Here is a 19,150-nt window from a genome sequence, read left to right on the forward strand (position 1 = left end):
CTACACAAACTGCTCTACATAAGGCTCAATGTCTGCTCCAAGCGTAGAATGTATGCAAGAGGAGCAAAAGAGCCAGATAGGCTACAGATTGCCAGTTTTATATGAATTAAAGAGTTAATTGAAGCTGTCTAGACAAGAGTCCTTAAAGTACATAACTATAGGCTGCCCAAAAACATAATTTCTCTAGGTTTTCATTTGAACAGCGATGTGCGTCCAGCAGCATGCAAGACATAGCTCAGACCAGAAGTCTAATGGTGAATACTAATCTATGGCTGTATCCTAATTTGTGCTATTAGTTGTTTGTTTAATGTGTCAATTGACCGTGTTGTTAAATCAGACTAGAACCACTTAAGTCTGAGAATGCCAGTATACCAAGCCTTAAGCTGGGTGTTTAGTCACACTAGCTGGCATTCTCAGACTAAGTTCCGGCCGAAAGGCCGTTTGCGCTGTGCTAACCCGGAAAACAGCAACACGGCCGGCACTTAAGTCAGGAGGGGGCGAGAAGAAATCCTTTAGTCGTACTAAACATCTCCCTGAATTAAATCGCCCCCATAGTCTATTAGTCCCAGTTACCAAGACTTCACCTATCTCCCCCTCATTTAAAGGTAGACACTGAGAATGCAGACACTGTTAGGCCGAACACAGGATGCAGACGTACTAATAATGTGATTTTACAGCATTTTAACAGTGTCTGCTTTACATCTTCAAGATTGCATAATCCTTTTTGAAGTTATAAAGCTGACACTGTTAAAATGCTGTAAATAACAAACATTATTCTTGATTGACCAAACATTCCAAAATTGTTTTCTTTTTCAGCTGTGCTTTACCATCGCTGGGGACAGCTAGATCTGGCCAAGAAATACTATGAAATGTCCATGAAGCTTGACCCTTCTGCCCCTGGGACAAGGGAGAACTACAGTCTGTTGAAACGCAAGCTAGAACAACAGCAGATGAGAGGTCACATGTAGCAGTCCCACTTCTGATGTAGGAGCAGTGTGAGGATCAGACGTAACATTACCGACATTCCTGCAAACACCACTGGATCCTAAAGAAAAGGGACATTTAAGTTACCTTGCTGACAATGATGCATTTATCTACAGATACTTTGGACGTGTCTTTACCCACCACTACGGTACATCATTTCTTACTACTTACTAAATAAAGATTAAAATTTAATTAAACAAAAGATTTACTTCTTGTGCAATCAGAGTTTCTGTAGAACATGCACAGCTTTATTATCTCTGAAAAATGTTTACTATGGTCTTTTTTTCTTTTTTTACATGAATAAGGACTTTTACTACAGTTGCTACACTGTGGGACCTAAGAAACTGAAGTGAACAAACTGACTGTTACATTATTTATTTCCTTTATAATATATGCTGCATGTGCCTCTGGCGTCTTGAGAATATCTACAGAAACATTTTCTTTTTTTCTGTCATTGTGGGGAAGGGGGGGTTGCCGTGTGGTAAAGATCAAATACTGGCTTTAATTGCTTATAAATGTTGAAATACAAGATGAGTCCAAACGGCTAATGTGTAAAGTTTATAGGTACGAGGGTTGTGCAATAAGTTTCTGGTTGCACACAAAGTATTTTATTTACAAACCAAGTGAACTTTACATTTTCCCAAAGTATTCACCAAAGGAGTCTATGCAAAGTTGCATGTTCTCAAACCACTTGGTCTCCCGCACCGAAATTCAACATACCGCTCAAACATAGTGGTTCCGGACTGTGCTTCCTCCCCCGAAGCAGCTCGCAGCTGGTCAGAACCCTCCAGCTGTCGCAGACCACTCTTGTAGTTGTAGAAGATCATGGCTCTCCAGTGGCCTTTGTTGAGCTCCATAACGTGTTTGTGAAGGAAGTGAACAAGCTGACATCGTCGGTGTGCAGTGTTGCTTATATACGGTTCTGTGCCCTGAAATTTCACAAGAACTTTAGTCCGAGATTACAGTTCACAACCAGACAGTCAGATTGTGTCTACTCTACCTATGTACTGCAGAACCGGAAACTTATTGCACACCCCCCTCGTATTCTCTTTTTTTATTTACCTCAGTATAGGGCTACAACCTCCAACTTCACACACACGCTCTATTTTGTACAAATTTTGTTTTTTCACACTATAAAGTAGGTAACTGCTTCTCTTCAGGTAATTAGATGTGGTCCTGCCTTACCAGCATTTGTACATGCAGGCTGTTTTATTTTCCGTAAGAAGCGGACAATGAACTCTCCCTGTCCAAATGGACCAGACTCTACAGACTTGCATGGATTCGCTGTAAAATAGAGTACGTGTAAACCAGTGATCTGTCATTTCGTTACTGATGTATGCTGGAATGTTTATCATGTGTGTTACATTATTCATCTATTGTTAGTCGTACATTACTATTAAAATATGTATTTGTTTTTATTTTCTCTAATGTGAGTATCTGTTACCTGGTTTAAGTATACTAAAATGGTATTGATATCATTACTACTCGTATGAGCACAATGTTACAACGGTAGCTTATACATTACTGTATTTTATTTTATTCTTGTTCCTGTGACAAACACTAAATAAAAATCTAGGTGACCCTAAAAGGGGTCACTGTCACCTCTTTGCCTTTCCCTCCCACAGATGGCTTCTCTAAGCTTCTTTTATTACCTAACAAAGTTAGTTGGTTCTTCCCAGGTTTGTCTTAATAAATAAAAAGTACTTTAGTTGCTGAATGTGATATGCTACCCGTGAAACAAAGCAGTTTATAATCTGTGCACTTTTTCTACCCACTGCCACTTTTTGCATGGTACAGTGCCAGCATAGTTTTGTGCCACTCCAAGCCTGTGAACACCAATGATCAGTTTAAAGATGATGTCCATTTTTGGGAAGCCCCCGTCTCTTAGCTGTCAGCAATGTACCAAATAGTGGGGCGTCCCTTGCCTTGGAACTACGCACTCCATTATATCTAAGGTGATTCTCAACTGAAATAATAATAAGAAACTATTTTTCCTAAATAAAATTATTATACTGGAAATTACAATTAATGAAAGTAGGATGTGTCCCTGAAATCTCCTGTAACCTCATTAACACTGTTGCTCAATTTGATATAACATTTGTGAATAACTGTTCCATGGATTTTATGTTGTTAAAGGTTCATCATAAGTGAAAATGGAGTAACACAGTGTGATGACAACTGCTCATTCCAGGTAGAAGTTATATTCCACGTTTCAGAAGTTAGATTGCATCATGGTGATTTTATAAAGACAAATTTATGAAACAACTGTGGAAATAATACAATTAGTTGGCAAAGTTACAGCATGATAATAGAGCAACATAAGATGTTGAAAAGTGAATGTAATGGGCCAAAATTGGAAGGGGAGGGCATGGGTGTAGTAATGGGGTAGCGTGAGCAGTACCACCAAGCTCAGAAGGGAAGGAGAACCCCTGCGGTAGGTTGCGCCTCAGGTGCCACAGATTGTAGGTGTACGTTAAGAATGTAGGGAACTATTAAAAAATATATTGGTCTATGTACTAAGCCTTGGGGAGAGAAGAAGTGGATGGAGATAAAGTACCAAACAATCAGCTCCTGTCATTTTTCAAACGCAGCCACTTTAATCTTTCTGCAAGGCTTAGTACATAGACCCCATTGTCAGCATTCTGATAAGCAAGATATGAATGCCATAGTTTCTCAAATATGTTTGAGGAATTGTTCATAATGCACAGTTCATTTAATTTTATAGCTCTAGCCTGCCATACTTATTATCTCTGTGAGAGACTGGAAGTTGTTACCTTCATGATACTGCAGATATGTCTAAAAACGTTACTGAAGTATTTGTGGTCCAGGAATCAGGTAAGACTCCAGGGGGTAAATTTACTAAGAATCGAGAATGGTCGAGTTTGTTTTTGTTAATCTCTATGTGCATTGCCAAATCTCGGGTGATTTTCCCGTTTTTCTACTCGCAAATTTACTAAGAAGTGAGTTTAGCTGAAATTGAGATTGCCGATGGTGATACAGGTCGAGATATCTTCCCCGAGTTGCAAGTGAAGATGAGATTACTCACCCGAGATTGCAGTGTTTTCTCTCTGCAAATCTCTCCCGAGCTAGCAGGCTGCACATATCAGTGAGATATGTGTTAGCTGCTTGTATTGTACCTGCAAAAACCGGGTTATTTTTTTTTAAATAATGTGAGGGCCCCCCCAAAAGACTAACCAGCCCCGAACTTGTCAGCCTGTCCTGGTTCTTAAAATTACAGGGAACAAAATGTGTAGGGTTCCACTGTATTTAAGAACCAGGACTGGCTGGCAAGTCTTTTCGGGGGGTACCTCACATCATTTTTTTTTTTTTAAATAATTAACACTATTTAAACAAGTTACAAAAAGTAACATACACAAAACACAATGATTTGTGTATGTTTCAGCCAAACTCGCAGCTCTGGAGGTGAGTGTTTAAAACGTCAATTTGGCAGAGTGTTTGCAAGCATCTCACAAAAGATTCTCGTCTCGATTCTTGGTAAATTTGCGTTCTGTATCTTTTAGGTGAAAAGTAATTCAGAGTTTGGCCCATGATGAGAAGATTCGAGTTTGCTAGCTCTTCCAAGTTTTGCGAGTGAGTTGAGAGAAATCTCTCTGTAACTCACCCGACTTTGCCTTTAGTAAATTCGCGATTTGAAAAACATGCCTCATCTCACCCGAGATTGCAGTCTCACCCAAACTCGATTCTTAGTAAATTTACCACCAGGAGTCAATGGGGAGAGGATACAGGTCATGGAAGGGACCAGGTACTACCTATAATACCATTTGTAGCCACTCTCCTGATGTGCACACATAACAAGGATTTTGGTAAATTCTGGTACATTGCCCATAACCAGCACTAGTCTGAACCAGACGGGGATGGTGGTGTTGGTATCCATGTCATCTTGGCAAAATACATTGCAAAAAATGTTCAGGAATGGTTTGAAGAATATGACAAATAGTTAAAGGTGTTCACCATGGTCCAGCTATCTCGCAGGCCAAGTGATGTGCAAAAGGCAGCCAGCTCCAGGAATCTGAAGGTGTACATGCAATATTTATGGATCTAAGTGGTCTAAAATTACTTTATGGAAAACCGTCATACCCACAATATATATATTGCCAGGTGTATTGCTAAATCTCCAATACGAGGCCTATATTTTGGGGGAGAATTTTTGAGTTTAATTGGAGCCCTGTACCATAAGATAAAAACTTTAATACATTAGTCAATCTCACACTGGACTCAACGAAGTCAGAATTCCACAACCTAGAGTCAGGATTTTTAACATGTTGAATTTCCCTGATCCGCCAATGGATCGCCAATCATCGATGTCCATGGATCGACTATTTTGGAACTAGATCATGTCAGTGTCCGAATCTCTGCTCAGGCCCTTAAGCCTGCCTTGATTGTATTGATTGCTTCAAGGATTTCTTTGAGATATTCCGCAAAGCTGCCAGTGAGGAAGAATGCTTGGAAAGTAGGCAGAAGTGCATGTTGGCTTTAATGATTCACCACATCAGGCATTGGGGTCAATCCAATTAGGTGCGAGTTTGTAGTGAAAACTACAAGTGCAGTTGCAATCTTATTCAAAACTTAATTTTTTTATTTTCAGAGAAAATTTGCGTTTATTTGTGTGCACCCCCCTTTCAGTGAAAGATGGTAGGGAAAAATCTTTATTTTAAGGTAAAAATGTCGGGAAACTGTGTAGAACCCCTTGGACACTCACCTAAAGACTAATAAGGTTTCTAGAAGTTTATAAGTAGCTTAAATGGCCCAATAATTACAGTCAGGTGCATAAATATTGGGACATTGACAGAATTTTCAGATTTTGGCCCCTATTCACCACCAAAATGGCTTTGAAATTAAACAAACAAGATGTGCTTTAACTGCAGACTTTCAGATTTAATTTGAGAGTAATTACATCCAAATCAGGTGAACGGTGTAGGAATTACAACGGTTTCTATATGTGCCTCCCACTTTTTAAGGGGCCAAAAGTAATGGGACAAACTAAACAATCCTAAATCTTTCTTTCACTTTTTAATACTTTGTTTCAAATCCTTTGCAAGCAATTAGAGCCTGAAGTCTGGAACGCATAGACATCACCAGACACTGGGTTTCATCCCTGGTGATGCTCTGCCAGGCCTCTACTGCAAATGTCTTCAGTTCCTGCTTGTTCTTGGGGCATTTTCCCTTCAGTTTTGTCTTCATCAAGTGAAATGCATGCTCAATCGGATTCAGGTCAGGGGATTGACTTGGCCATTGCATAACATTCCACTTTTTAGCCTTAAAAAACTCTTTGGTTGCTTTTGCAGTATGCTTCGGGTCATTGTCCATCTGCACTGTGAAGCGCCATCCAGTGAGTTCTGAAGCATTTGACTGAATATGAGCATATAATATTGTCCGAAACACTTCAGAATTCATTCTGCTGCTTTTGTCAGCAGTCACATCACCAGTTCCATTGGCAGCCATACATGCCCACGCCATGACCTTACCACCACCATGCTTCACTGATGAGGTGGTATGTTTTGGATCATGAGCAGTTCCTTTCCTTCTCCATACTCTTCTCTTCCCATCACTCTGGTACAAGTAGATCTTTGGGAGGGGCTGGGCTGCACATCCTAATATTAAACATGATAATAGGTGCTACCATGCTGAGACCAATAGTTCTACAGCAAAAAGGAGAGGGGGGGGGAGGAGCAGGTGCACACTATAAGCACTAAGAATACAAATGATCAAAATATCTATAATAGACTGCAATAATTAACATGGTTTTAAATGTAAGGTTTCTTAGTACATGTTTGGCCACCTACCACGTCACGGTGAACCTTATACATGATATGATAGGTAAGTCCTTGATAAATTAATTAGTGTGTCAGTATTAGAGATGTTAGGGACCCACATGTATAAGGTTCACCATGACGTGGTAGGTGGGAAAACATCTTTGGCCAAACATGTACTAAGAAACCTTACATTTAAAACCATGTTAATTATTGCAGTCTATTATAGATATTTTGATCATTTGTATTCTTAGTGCTTATAGTGTGCACCTGCTCCTTCCCCCCCCCCTCTCCTTTTTGCTGTAGAACTATTGGTCTCAGCATGGTAGCACCTATTATGTTTAATATTAGGATGTGCAGCCCAGCCCCTCCCATTTCCTGTGTGTGTGTATTTAAGGTACATTCTGAAGGTGAGACCCCTTCTTTGGGCTAGCACTCTTCCTGCCTGCCCCAGGTGATTTTAACTGGTATGGGTCCTTGCATTGCAGTACACACATCTAATGGGCTCTATGATAGGTAAGTCCTTGATAAATTAATTAGTGTGTCAGTATTAGAGATGTTAGGGACCCACCTGTATAAGGTTCACCGTGACGTGGTAGGTGGGCAAACATCTTTGGCCAAACATGTACTAAGAAACCTTACATTTAAAACCATGTTAATTATTGCAGTCTATTATAGATATTTTGATCATTTGTATTCTTAGTGCTTATAGTGTGCACCTGCTCCTTCCCCCCCCCCCCCCCCCTCTCCTTTTTGCTGTACAAGTAGATATTTGTCTCATCTGTCCATAGGATGTTGTTCCAGAACTGCAATGGCTTTTTTAGATGTTGTTTGGCAAACTCTAATCTGGTCTTCCTGTTTTTGTGGCTCACCAATGGTTTACATCTTGTGGTGAACCCCCTATATTCACTCTTGTGAAGTCTTCTCTTGATTGTTGACTTTGACACATATATACCTACCTCCTGGAGAGTGTTCTTGATTTGGCCAACTGTTGTGAAGGGGTTTTTCTTCACCAGAGAAATAATTCTTCTGTCATCCACCACAGTTGTTTAAAGGGGTCTTCCGGGTCTTTTGGTGTTGCTGAGCTCTCCAGTGCATTCTTTCTTTTTAAGAATGTCCCAAACAGTTGATTTGGCCACACCTAATGTTTTTGCTATCTCTATGATGGGTTTGTATTGATTTTTCAGCCTAATGATGGCTTGCTTCACTGATAGTGACAGCTCTTTGGATCTCATATTGAGAGTTGACAGCAACTGATTCCAAATGCAAATGTCACACCTAGAATCAACTCCAGACCTTTTACCTGCTTAATTGATAATGAAATAATGAGGGAATAGCCCACACCTGTCCATGAAATAGCTTTTGAGTTGATAGTCCCATTACTTTTGGCCCCTTAAAAAGTGTGAGGCACATATAGAAACCATTGTAATTCCTACACCGTTCACCTGATTTGGATGTAATTACCCTCAAATTAAATCTGCGGTTAAAGCACATCTTGTTTGTTTCATTTCAAAGCCATTGTGGTGGTGAATAGAGGCCAAAATATGAAAATTCTGTCAATGTCCCAATATTTATGCACCTGACTGTACATGTCATTTTGGGGTGTTTAAAAACACATGTGAAACTTGTCATAATCAATGTGTTTAATGTGGACCTATCTTGCAGTCTAGAGGCACATTCAGGTCTCCTCCACAATTAGCTGCTCTTCCTCCACCTTTTCCAGCTCCCTAAAAAAAGATAGTAAACATTTTATATTCGGGGCATATATGTGGTAGTGTGGGCACAGATAAGTTAGGTATTGATAGTACTTTACTGTCGAGACAGCAGCTCCTGTGGATCTTCCCTTTCTCTCTCCGGCTTGGACTTCGCTGGCTGTAGCAGAGAGGCTAGGCCCATACACACAATACGCCATAAATGAGATTGTAATAATATACATTAATTCCCTTATCAATATTGTAATGAGTAACCAACAAACTATTTTTCTTATTGCAAGCAAACAAACTGTTAACTTTAGTTGTTGCAGCTCATCTTGGCTATTACTAAATAGAAAATGCAATTGTTTAATTACTTCAACATTATATATAATGTGTGTGCGCGCGCGCGTCCACATTCACATAAGCACACATAATGAAACGGCAAAATATATGACAACACAACAGACTATTAATAATCCAGACTGATCAATCATTTACTAGGCATGAGCAGCTTCGGATTTTAGAAATCCGAACCCCCCCTCGATCAGAGCCGGGAACCGAGTCAGGCTCAGGTTTTCCCACCTGGCTCGGAACTGAAATCGAGACAAAACGTCATCATACTGCTGTCGGATTCTGGATTCTATAAAAGGTCCCCGGGTCGGCGCCATTTTTCACTCCGGCTTGGACAGTGAAGAGGGAGGGTGGGGGTTGCTGTGCTGGTGCTGCTGTTGTCCATAGGGGCAGGCTGGGCTGTGTTGTGCAGTGCTGTTGTCCCATAAAGGCTGTGTTGTCCATAGGAGCTGTGTGCAGACAGAAGAGGGGGGCTTCAGTGGCTCCTGTGTCACTGTAGTCCTAAAGGGGTGCTGTAGTGTTGTCCAGGGGGTATTCTGTCCATCAGAGGTGCTCCCCCCAAGTGCAAAAAAAAACAATTTTTTTTCTTCTGTGCTTGTGTGCGCATTAGCCGCACGTGCATCAACAAAGTAGCAGCTCGAAGCGTGCGCCTGTGTCATAAGTCAAGGGCCAGCTGGTCTGTTGAAGGGTGGTGGAACCCCAAGTGTTTTTTTCTGTGTTTGTGTGCACCTTAGCCGCATGTATATCAATATCACATAAATGGAGGACAAAAATTTGGGGGATAAAATAGGGAAAGATCAAGAACCACTTCCTCCTAGTGCTGAAGCTGCTGCCACTAATCATGACATAGACGATGAAATGCCATCAACGTTATCTGCCAAGGCCGATGCCCAATGTCATAGTAGAGGGCATGTAAAATCCAAAAATCCAAAGTTCAGTAAAATTACCTTAAAAAATAAATTGAAATCATCTCAGGAGAAACGTAAACTTGCCAATATGCCATTTACGACACCGAGTGGCAAGGAATGGCTAAGGTACTTCCCTATGTTTATGACTAGTGGTTCAGCTTCACATGACGATGGAAGCCCTCCTCCTCCCAGAAAAATGAAAAGTGTTAAGCTTGCAAAAGCACAGCAAAGAACTGTGCGTTCTTCTAAGAAGATATCACAAATCCCCAAGGAGAGTTCAAGTGTGGCGGCGGTTGCTATGCCTGACCTTCCGAACACTGGACGGGAAGAGGTGGCTCCTTCCACCATTTGCACGCCCTCTGCAAGTGCTGGAAGGAGCACCCACAGTCCAGTTGCTGATATATTTCAAATTGAAGATGTCACTGTTGAAGTACAACAGGATGAGGATATTGGTGTAGCTGGCGCTGAGGAGGAAGTTGACGAGGTTTCTGATGGTGATGTGGTTTGTTTAAATCAGGCACCGAGGGAGACCGTTGTTGTCTGTGGGATGACAAAGCCCATCACGGTCATGCCTGGGCAGAAGGCCAAACATTCCTCCTCTTTGGTTTGGAAATATTTCTATCCAAATCCAGACAACAACTGTCTTGCCATATGTACCGTATGTAAAGGTGGAATAAGTAGGGGTAGAGACATTAACCACCTAGGAACATCCTCCCTTATACATCATAAAAAGTTACTATCAAGTTCAGAAACTGTGGCTAAGACCGTAAGCAGTCCAGGGACACCAAAATCTCTTTGTCCTGTTGTATCCAAGCGCCTGCAAACCACACCGTCAACTCCCTCCTCGTCAATTTCCTTCTCAGTCAGGATCGGAAGTAGTCTTGCAGGCCATGTCACTGGCATGACTGACTCTCTTATCCGGGATTCCTCTGGAGGATCCTGCATTGCTACGCCTACTGCTGCCGCTGCTGTGAGTCGTTCATCATCCAAGAGAGGAAGTAGGAACACCACTACTTCTTTTACTAAGCAATTGACCGTCCAACAGTCCTTAGCGAGGAGGATGAAGTACGACAGCAGTCATCCTGTTGCAAAGTGGATAACTGAGTCCTTGACAGCTATGTTGGTGTTAGACGTGCGTCCGTTATCCGCCATTAGTGCAGTGGGATTTAGACAATTGATGGAGGTAGTGTGTCCCCGGTACCAAATCCCGTCTAGATTCCACTTCACTAGGCAGGTGATACCGAGAATGTACAGAGACATCACAAAAAGTGTCCTAAAAAATGCGGTTGTACCCAATGTCCACTTAACCACGGACATGTGGACAAGTGGAACAGGGCAGACTAAGGACTATATGACTGTGACAGCCCACTGGGTAGATGTATCGCCTTATGCAGCAACAACAGCAGCGTCACCAGTAGCAGCATCTCAGAAATGCCAGCTCATTCCAAGGCAGGCTACGCTGTGTATCACTGGTTTCAGTAAGAGGCACACCGCCATCAACCTCTTAGAGAAACTGAGGGAAATCATTGTCCAATGGCTTACCCCATTTAGACTCTCCTGGGGATTTGTGATATCTGACAACGCCACCAATATTGTGCGGGCATTACATCTGGGCAAATTCCAATACGTCCCATGTTTTGCTCACACAATAAATTTGGTGGTGCCGAATTTTCTGAAAAACGACAAGGGCGTGCAGGAGACTCTTTGGGTGGCCTGAAAAATTTCTGGCCACTTTCGCCATGCAGCGACTTCGTGCCAAAGACTGGAGCGCCAGCAAACACTCTTGAACCTGCCCTGCCATCACCTGAAGCAAGAGGTTGTGATGCGGTGGAACTCAACCCTCTATATGCTTCAGAGGATGGAGGAGCAGCAAAAGGCCATTCAAACCTATACATCCACCTATGACATAGGCAAAGGAAGGGGTATGCACCTGACTCAAGCGCAGTGGAGAATGATTTCCGTGTTGTGCAAGGTTCTCCAGCCCTTGAAACTTGCCACACGTGAAGTCAGTTCAGACACTGCCAGCTTGAGTCAGGTCACTCCCCTCATCAGGCTTTTGCAGAAGCAGCTGGAGAAAGTGAAGGAGGAGCTAAGACGGAGCGATTCCGCTCGGCATGTGGGACTTGTGGATGAAGGCCTTCATTCGCTTTGCCAGGATTCGAGGTTGATCAATCTGTTGAAATTGGACCACCGTGCTCGATCGTGATGCGTCAACAGCTCCTTCTTCATTTTCTCCCGCAAATGGGGCTGCCAGGAAACAACTTGGGTATCCTAGCAACCCGCTGGCAGTGATGCAGGGCAGACAGGACCAAGTTTGGACATCTGGTCCGGACTGAAGGACCTGGCAACAATTTCTGACATGTCTACTGTCACTGCATATGATATTGTCACCATTGACAGAATGGTGGAGGATTACATCGGTGACGGCATCCAAGTAGGCATGTCAGACAGTCCGTACCTGTACTGGCAGGAAAAAGAGGTAATTTAGAGGCCCCTGTACAAACTGGTTCTATTTTACCCAAGTTGCCCCCCCTCCAGTGTGTACTCCGAAAGAGTTTTTAGTGCAGTCGGGAACCTTGTCTGCAAAAGGCGTAGGAGGTTGCTTCCACAAAATGTGGAGAAGACTATGTTCATCAAAATGAATTATCAATTCTTCCAGGAAGACCAACCTCCAGAAAGTACAGAGGGACATGTGGTGGTGGATTCCAGCGGGGACGAATTAATACTCTGTGAGGATGAGGACAACACCGAAGAGGGTGAGGAAAATCGGTGGATGAGGACGACATCTTGCCTCTGTAGAGCCAGTTTGTGCAGAGACAGATTAATTGCCAGCTTGTTTTGTGGGGGCCCAAACGAACCAATAATTTCAGCCACAGTCGTGTGGCAGACCCTGATGCTGAAATGATTGATTTGTTAAAGTGTGCATGTCCTGTTTATTCAACATAAGGGTGGCCCAAGGACAATTCCATCTTGCATCTCTGTTTTTTTTTTTTTTTTTGCAGTATGTACTCTTTGGGGCCTAGGTTTTCAAACTGCCATCCTGTCTGCCACTGCAGTGCCGCTCCTAGATGGGCCACGTGTTTGTGCCGCCAACTTGTGTTGCTTAGCATAGTCATCCAGCTACCTCGGTGCAACCTTTTTGCTTAGAAACAATATTGTGAGGTGTTCAGAATAGACTGGAAATTAATGTTATTGAGGTTAATAATAGCGTAGGAACAAATAAAAACAGCTAAAATCACAGAATTTGGGGGTTTTATGATTTTTTCCAAAGAAATACAGATCCAAAACACAAAACCCAGAACACTAAATACGGAAGGGTGGTTTTGGCAAAACCAATCCAGATCCAAAACACAAAGAAAGATCCAGATCCAAAACACAAAAGTGGCTGGTGCACACCCCTATCATTTAACTTGTAGATGAACACAGAGATCTTTCGTTGAAGTACTCACTTGCTAGGTGGTCACTGTTCTATTACATGCATGTATTTTGAATCCACAATAGTCAAAGTTATCATCTAATGCTGATCATCCTTAATTTTAGGAAAACAACAGCTTCAGCTCTCCAATAATACTGTATATACAGTATAGCTCAGTCTCTTTTTTTATAATACATTTATTTTAATTTTTTTATAATATATTTTTCAATAGATTAAAAATAAACAGTGGAACCTAAGCAGAGGCTCTTAACAGAGAAAAATAAACCAGAACATATGCAATATGATAACAAAAAAAATTTAATAAATTGACATTTTGAATGAGAAATATTTGTTGCATAAACTGTTTTCATCTAAGAGAGAGACATGTGGTGTGGCAAACCACGTAAAAGAGGAGGGAAAAAAAAAAGAGAAAAGGAAGGTTGTGACTTGGACTCCTATATAATTTTACCTACAACTGGAGAACCAAATGTATGCATAGGGATAGACATAATACAACTAAAGTATAGAATATTCGTGACCAAGTTTATAGGAATGCTGGGGACATCTGAAAGTTTGAAGTCCAGGGATCCCATATTTTAATAAAACTTTTGGAAGAACTGGGTAAAATACTCATCATGTATTCCATAAAATATACTGTATGTGCCACACTTTAGCTATGATCTCACTTATAGTAGGAAGCCATAGTAAAGTAGAAGGCGAATCTACTCGTATAGCGTTTGCTTCAATCATAACGCATACTCTCTCCAATTTTGGTTGGCTCCACAAGACACTGAGCAAGCCTAGCTGCAATGTAATAAAGTTTGGGAGACCTAAGCCACCTCTAGATGTATGTTTTTGTAAAATGTCACGTTTTACCCTTGGTCGCTCTTTGGACCATATAAATTGGGGTGTTATATGATTTAGATATTTATAAACATATGAAAGGACTCGCACCAACAAGGTTTGAAATAAATACATCAATCGCGGCAATAGATTCATTATGACGGCATTGATCCGACCAATCCACGAAATATAGCAGCCACTCCAGTTGTCAATATCCGACTTAAATTGCGCTAAAAGCTTGGGATAGTATAGCTCAGTCTTCAGTAGCATAACTATCATCGGCGCACAGTAATAATTAGATTTGTCACTGATAGTCTAGCATTCAACTGGTGCATTATATCTCTATGAATGGTTCTCTCTTCACAGATTAGTAAACTCAGTCCCAAGCACTTTATTCATTGGGTATTCAGTGGCTTTTTCCCTTGGCACCACTTCAGAGATGTTGCTTGCCCAGTCTCTCTCCTCAGACCTGTGGCATCTCACCCCACTTTACAGGTTTGCACCTCTGCTTATGTCTGGTTCAACTGCACATGTCCAACAAAGTATTTTCCTTTTGTCGGCATGCCTCTCCTGCGCTCCACAGCACCGCAAAGTGTAGACCTCTAGCACTACAACATCTATATGCTTCTATGGAACCACATATACTGGGGCCAGTGTGTGCTTCATTTGATTGAATGAGATTATCACTATGTAGCAGCACTTCTTTGTCATCTATAGTCTTAAACCGTGAGAAGAATGCTTTCTTTATATGGCCGGAACTATATTGTTGCAAACTTGCAGTGCAGTAGAGGATTCCATATCTATTTCATAGAGCTGAATTTGCTTCACTGGGATGGTGGGAGAACAAGGAAATGGACAAGCTATTTATACCCCTTTTACACCGGAGCTAAAACCCGGGTTTTTGAAGGGTTAACCCGGGCAGCTCCCTGGTGTAAAAGGGCAGAGGGTTGGATCGCCGGGTCGAGTGACCCGGCAATCCAACCCAGGTAACTAGCAGGGTTTAACACGGGCGTAGCCTGTGAAACCCTGCTATGGGAACAGCGCACTCCGGGTCACGAAGACCTGGAGTGCGCTGCTAGCCGGCCGATTGGTCCGGCTTCAGTGGCGCTTGGAGATGACATCATCTCCAAGCGTCCACTTTCACTCCGCAAAAGCCGGGTCTATGCAGACCCGACTGCGGTGTGAGCGGCGCTGACTCGGGAAAATCCCGAGTCAGCGCCGGCAAAATCCCGGGTCTGATCCGGATAGGAACTTTGTTCCAACTCCGGGTCAGACCCGGCATTTAGGTGGAAAAGGGGTATTAGTGTGATGCATAAGTATGTACTTAAGAAAGGATGAATAGTCATGGCAACTTTGCCTCCTGGCCCCCTCACTTTCTCTCCTCAGACCTTCCCTTCATTATCTTAGGTGACTTCCAATATTCTTATCGATATCTCCACATAATCGTCTGCTTCTAAACTTCTTCACTTCAAATGTATTCTCTTATCCTACCTTTCCCTCTCTAAACAGTCATATTTCAAAAACCTCATCTCCTCCCAGTCCTCAAAACCCCAGGCATCTCATATCTAAGACTAAACTGATCATCTTCCCACCCTTCCACATAACCTCAATTTCATTATATATTGATGTAACAACCATCTCCTCTAACCCCCAAATGCACTGTCTTGGAGTTATCTTTGACTCCTCCCTCACCTTCAAACTACACATTCAGAACCTTTCGCAGTCCTGCCGTTTCCAACTCAAAAATATTTCAAGGATCAGACACTCTCTCACCCAGGATGCTAGTTAGACCCTCATCTACTTACTGGTCATCTCCAGATTGGACTACTGTAACCTCCTATCTGCGCTCTCTGACTCCCGCCTCTCTCCACTCCAATCTGTCCTCAATGCTGCTGCCCAGCTCATCTTCCTCTCCAAACATATCACATCTGTCTCCCCTCTTATACAAGCCCTACACTGGTTCAGAACACAATTCAAGCTTCACACACTCGCGGCAATCCAGCTGTTGAACGAAATATCCCAGCATGCCTTGCAGCAGTTTTAGCATGGTCAAATAGCAAAACTGTTGCAGGGCATGCTGTAATGTGTAGTCAGCTGGGGGGCCCACCCCTACTTTAGAATGTAAGCTCTCATGAGCAGGGCCCTTTCTCCCGCCATGTGCTTTCCTTCCCTTACTATTACTTACGGATCCTAACCCTTGACTCCTACCATTACAATTATTTGAGTGTTATGATCACTGTTGCAGCATTGTTTATATACTGTACCATGTACTTGTACTGCATTGTCTTGTACTGTAAGTCACTATTTTCTTGTTCTAATCAATTGTTTATGTACATTGTTGGGAGCTGCAGAATAGGCTATGACTAAACATAAAGACATGTAATGCAAACAGGAATGACCCTGTAATGAGGCAGCTGAATTTTTGTGATCAGTTCCCCAACGTGTAAAATCCTACCTTTTATTGGTAGATATAATACAAAATATTAAAAAAGAGGAGAAAAGCGCTCTGTGGTAAATGGGTATATAAATGTCAAATTATGTGTGAGGATTTAAAGTCTAAATATTCTGATCTTTTTAACTATGGTGTTTTGAATATATGACATCAGGTGGGCAATAACTTGAGGCTGGAGGTTGAACTTAAAATAAATGAGGAATTCGTCCAATGATGTATATCAGTGATTTCTTTAAAATTGAAATAGTCAGTCTCTCTGATTCTGACAGGTGGGCAACAACTGTAGGCTGGGTGTTGTAAATCAAATATGATGTACTCAGGGCTTTATATGGTGCCAAAAAATTGGGACAATCCCTCCTTATGCAATTGATGTATAGTGCTATCAGTCTATCTGGCTGAACAGGTAGACAAAAACTGTAGGCTGGATGTTGCAGTGAAACACTTTTGTTATGACGAAAGCTGTATGCTTTGGGTGCCACCTCCTCTGTAATCAACGCCACCTCGGAAATAGGAAACGCAGTATCAGGATGCCTTATGACACTATAATGCAGTATAAGGTAAGTGGGATCTACTTACCCAGGATGATTATCTGCTGGTCTGACTCCTCCTTGCGTCCAGGTGGGCTAAGTGCATGCAACTGAGGGACCCATAATTATGCAGCATGGAGATAAGCCAGTATTGAATAAAAATAACCATTTTATTGGCAAATAAAATGACCATACAGTGTAGGTAGTATAGTCATATACAGTAACTATATATATATATATATAATGTTCCAACGCGTTTCATCCCTATTGTGGGACTTCTTCAAAGGCCCTTGAAGAAGTCCCACAATAGGGATGAAACGCGTTGGCACATTATATATATATATATATATATATATATATATAGTTACTGTACTACGAGAAACTCGCAGAGACAGCGGTTGTGGTAACTGCTGTCCCCGCGAGTTATATCCCCGGCATTTAGAAGAAAGACTTCTCCAGGGGAAGCTGACACTGTGCATGCACACAGTGTCAACTTCCGTAACTGGCCGGGAGATCTCTCTCCTGCACCTAGAGCCCCCATAGGCTGACGGTAGTTTACATAATTTGCAGATTGTGTAAACTACAGTGGCTAAACTCTAAAAAGCTTCACTTTTTGGAGTTTAATACATAGAGGTCAGATCGTAGTCCCCATTGATAATAATGGGGACTGCGATCTGAAGTGCTAATTAGCACTCTGCTGGAGATTTCTGTGAAATCTTCTGCATTGTGCTTTTAGTACATAGATTCACTACATAAAATTATGCAGAAACTACAGTTTCTGCATAATTTTATGTAAAAACTGGCTTGATACATAGGCCCCCCAGGTCCTCAAGTACCACTATATGTCATGTGTTGTGAATTTATTTAATCATGCACAGGTGCATTAATCTATTTTACTAGGTCTGTATGTATCCCACCTGCTTCCACAGACAGAAATCCACACAACATGTTGGGAAAACTTGGGGGTTGAGAACCCCTGCACTAGTAAAACAGGAGTTTGAGACATGAGGTTAAGTTAAGCCTACAATACTATCCCTGTAAACCGGGAAACTTGTGAATTACACAGGTTCTGTGGCTGGATGACTTCAAGCTTGTATTTCACCTGGATTTAATCAACCACAGAACCTGTGTAATTCATGAGGATCTAAGTTAAAGGGATAGTATGGTGAGCTTAGGTTAAGTGTCACATTATAGTCAGATTGCTATTGGAAAAGTGTTTTATAGGGCTATGTGGTCTAGTAATATTGCTTTGGGGTCAGATGGTTGTTTGAGAATAGAAAGAGTAAAGTGAACTCATAGTTGTCCACTCTCCTGGAATAACTCGGAGACTTCTGATTTTGTGGGAGTGATCTATGCTTCCAACAGTGGGCATCCCTCCCACATGCCACCCTCTTCACCTGTTATGTGGGTGGAGCAATTGCAGTGAATTGCATTATTGTGGCCCTGCCTCTGGACTGTAATGCTGTAAATCGCGATAGAGCAGAGCCACAGTGACGCAAATTGTAGCATCACACACACGTGGACCTGCCACAGAAGAATGGATATTTTGAGTCCTGCCTGCAAAAGTTAGCAAGATTGAGTCGTTTGGGGATTTGATAAGCTTGTTTGAAATGAGAGTTTTCCAGGAAAACCTGAAGATATGAAAGTTACAATCTTGTACGAATTCCACAGAGTGGATGCAGCCCAAAACCATGAAGTGGGTGCTGGCTATGAGTGTGGTTAAAAGTCACATTGTAAAATAAATGTAAAGAGATGTTGTTGCAGCTTTATCACCTTGTATGTTAGTAAAAGCATTTTATACTACAGTAGAAGAATATTTTATGATGAAAATTAGTGTGGCTGCTGCATTCAAATAAAAATATAGTCTGGTTAGGGGAAGACCACTAAGGTAAGAATACAATAGTCAATGCAGGAGTTTGAGTAATTTAATTAATTTAAGTTTTTGCAGTCTTGAGTATACAGTGTAAGATTTTATGGATACAGATTGGGTTTAGGGAAAAAGGTAAAATCCGAGTCAAGGATAATGCTTAGGCGGTGAGATTGAGTAGTACAGGTTTTTGTTGTAGGATACATGCTGACTATATTTTGGGACCTATACACGTGCTCCTGAGGAAGGTGTGGGTCTATTCCACATGGAAACACGTTGAGCTGTATGTTGGACTGTCCTCTAGGTATTTTCTGGACCAGTTATACAAGTGATATCCA

At 41.9% G+C, this 19,150-nt stretch overlaps 1 protein-coding gene across 4 annotated transcripts in view; it reads left to right on the forward strand.

The window, feature by feature from the left end:
• Nucleotides 1–2,608, forward strand: part of TMTC4 (transmembrane O-mannosyltransferase targeting cadherins 4) — an 87,809-nt gene extending 85,201 nt beyond the window's left edge. For 3 of the 4 annotated variants that reach the window (XM_088458129.1, XM_088458142.1, XM_088458124.1), the window contains one exon: nucleotides 817–2,608. In XM_088458129.1, the coding sequence (XP_088314255.1) occupies nucleotides 817–968 (152 nt within the window). In that variant the 3' untranslated portion in view covers nucleotides 969–2,608. The remainder of the gene's footprint in view (nucleotides 1–816) is intronic. The other variant, XR_015872849.1, reaches the window with a different exon arrangement.
• The last annotated feature ends 16,542 nt before the right edge of the window (nucleotides 2,609–19,150 follow it).

The sequence above is a fragment of the Taudactylus pleione genome, unplaced genomic scaffold, assembly GCF_031769625.1.
Source record: "Taudactylus pleione unplaced genomic scaffold, aTauple2 ptg000041l, whole genome shotgun sequence".
In the NCBI taxonomy this organism is placed as follows: Eukaryota; Metazoa; Chordata; class Amphibia; order Anura; family Myobatrachidae; genus Taudactylus; species Taudactylus pleione.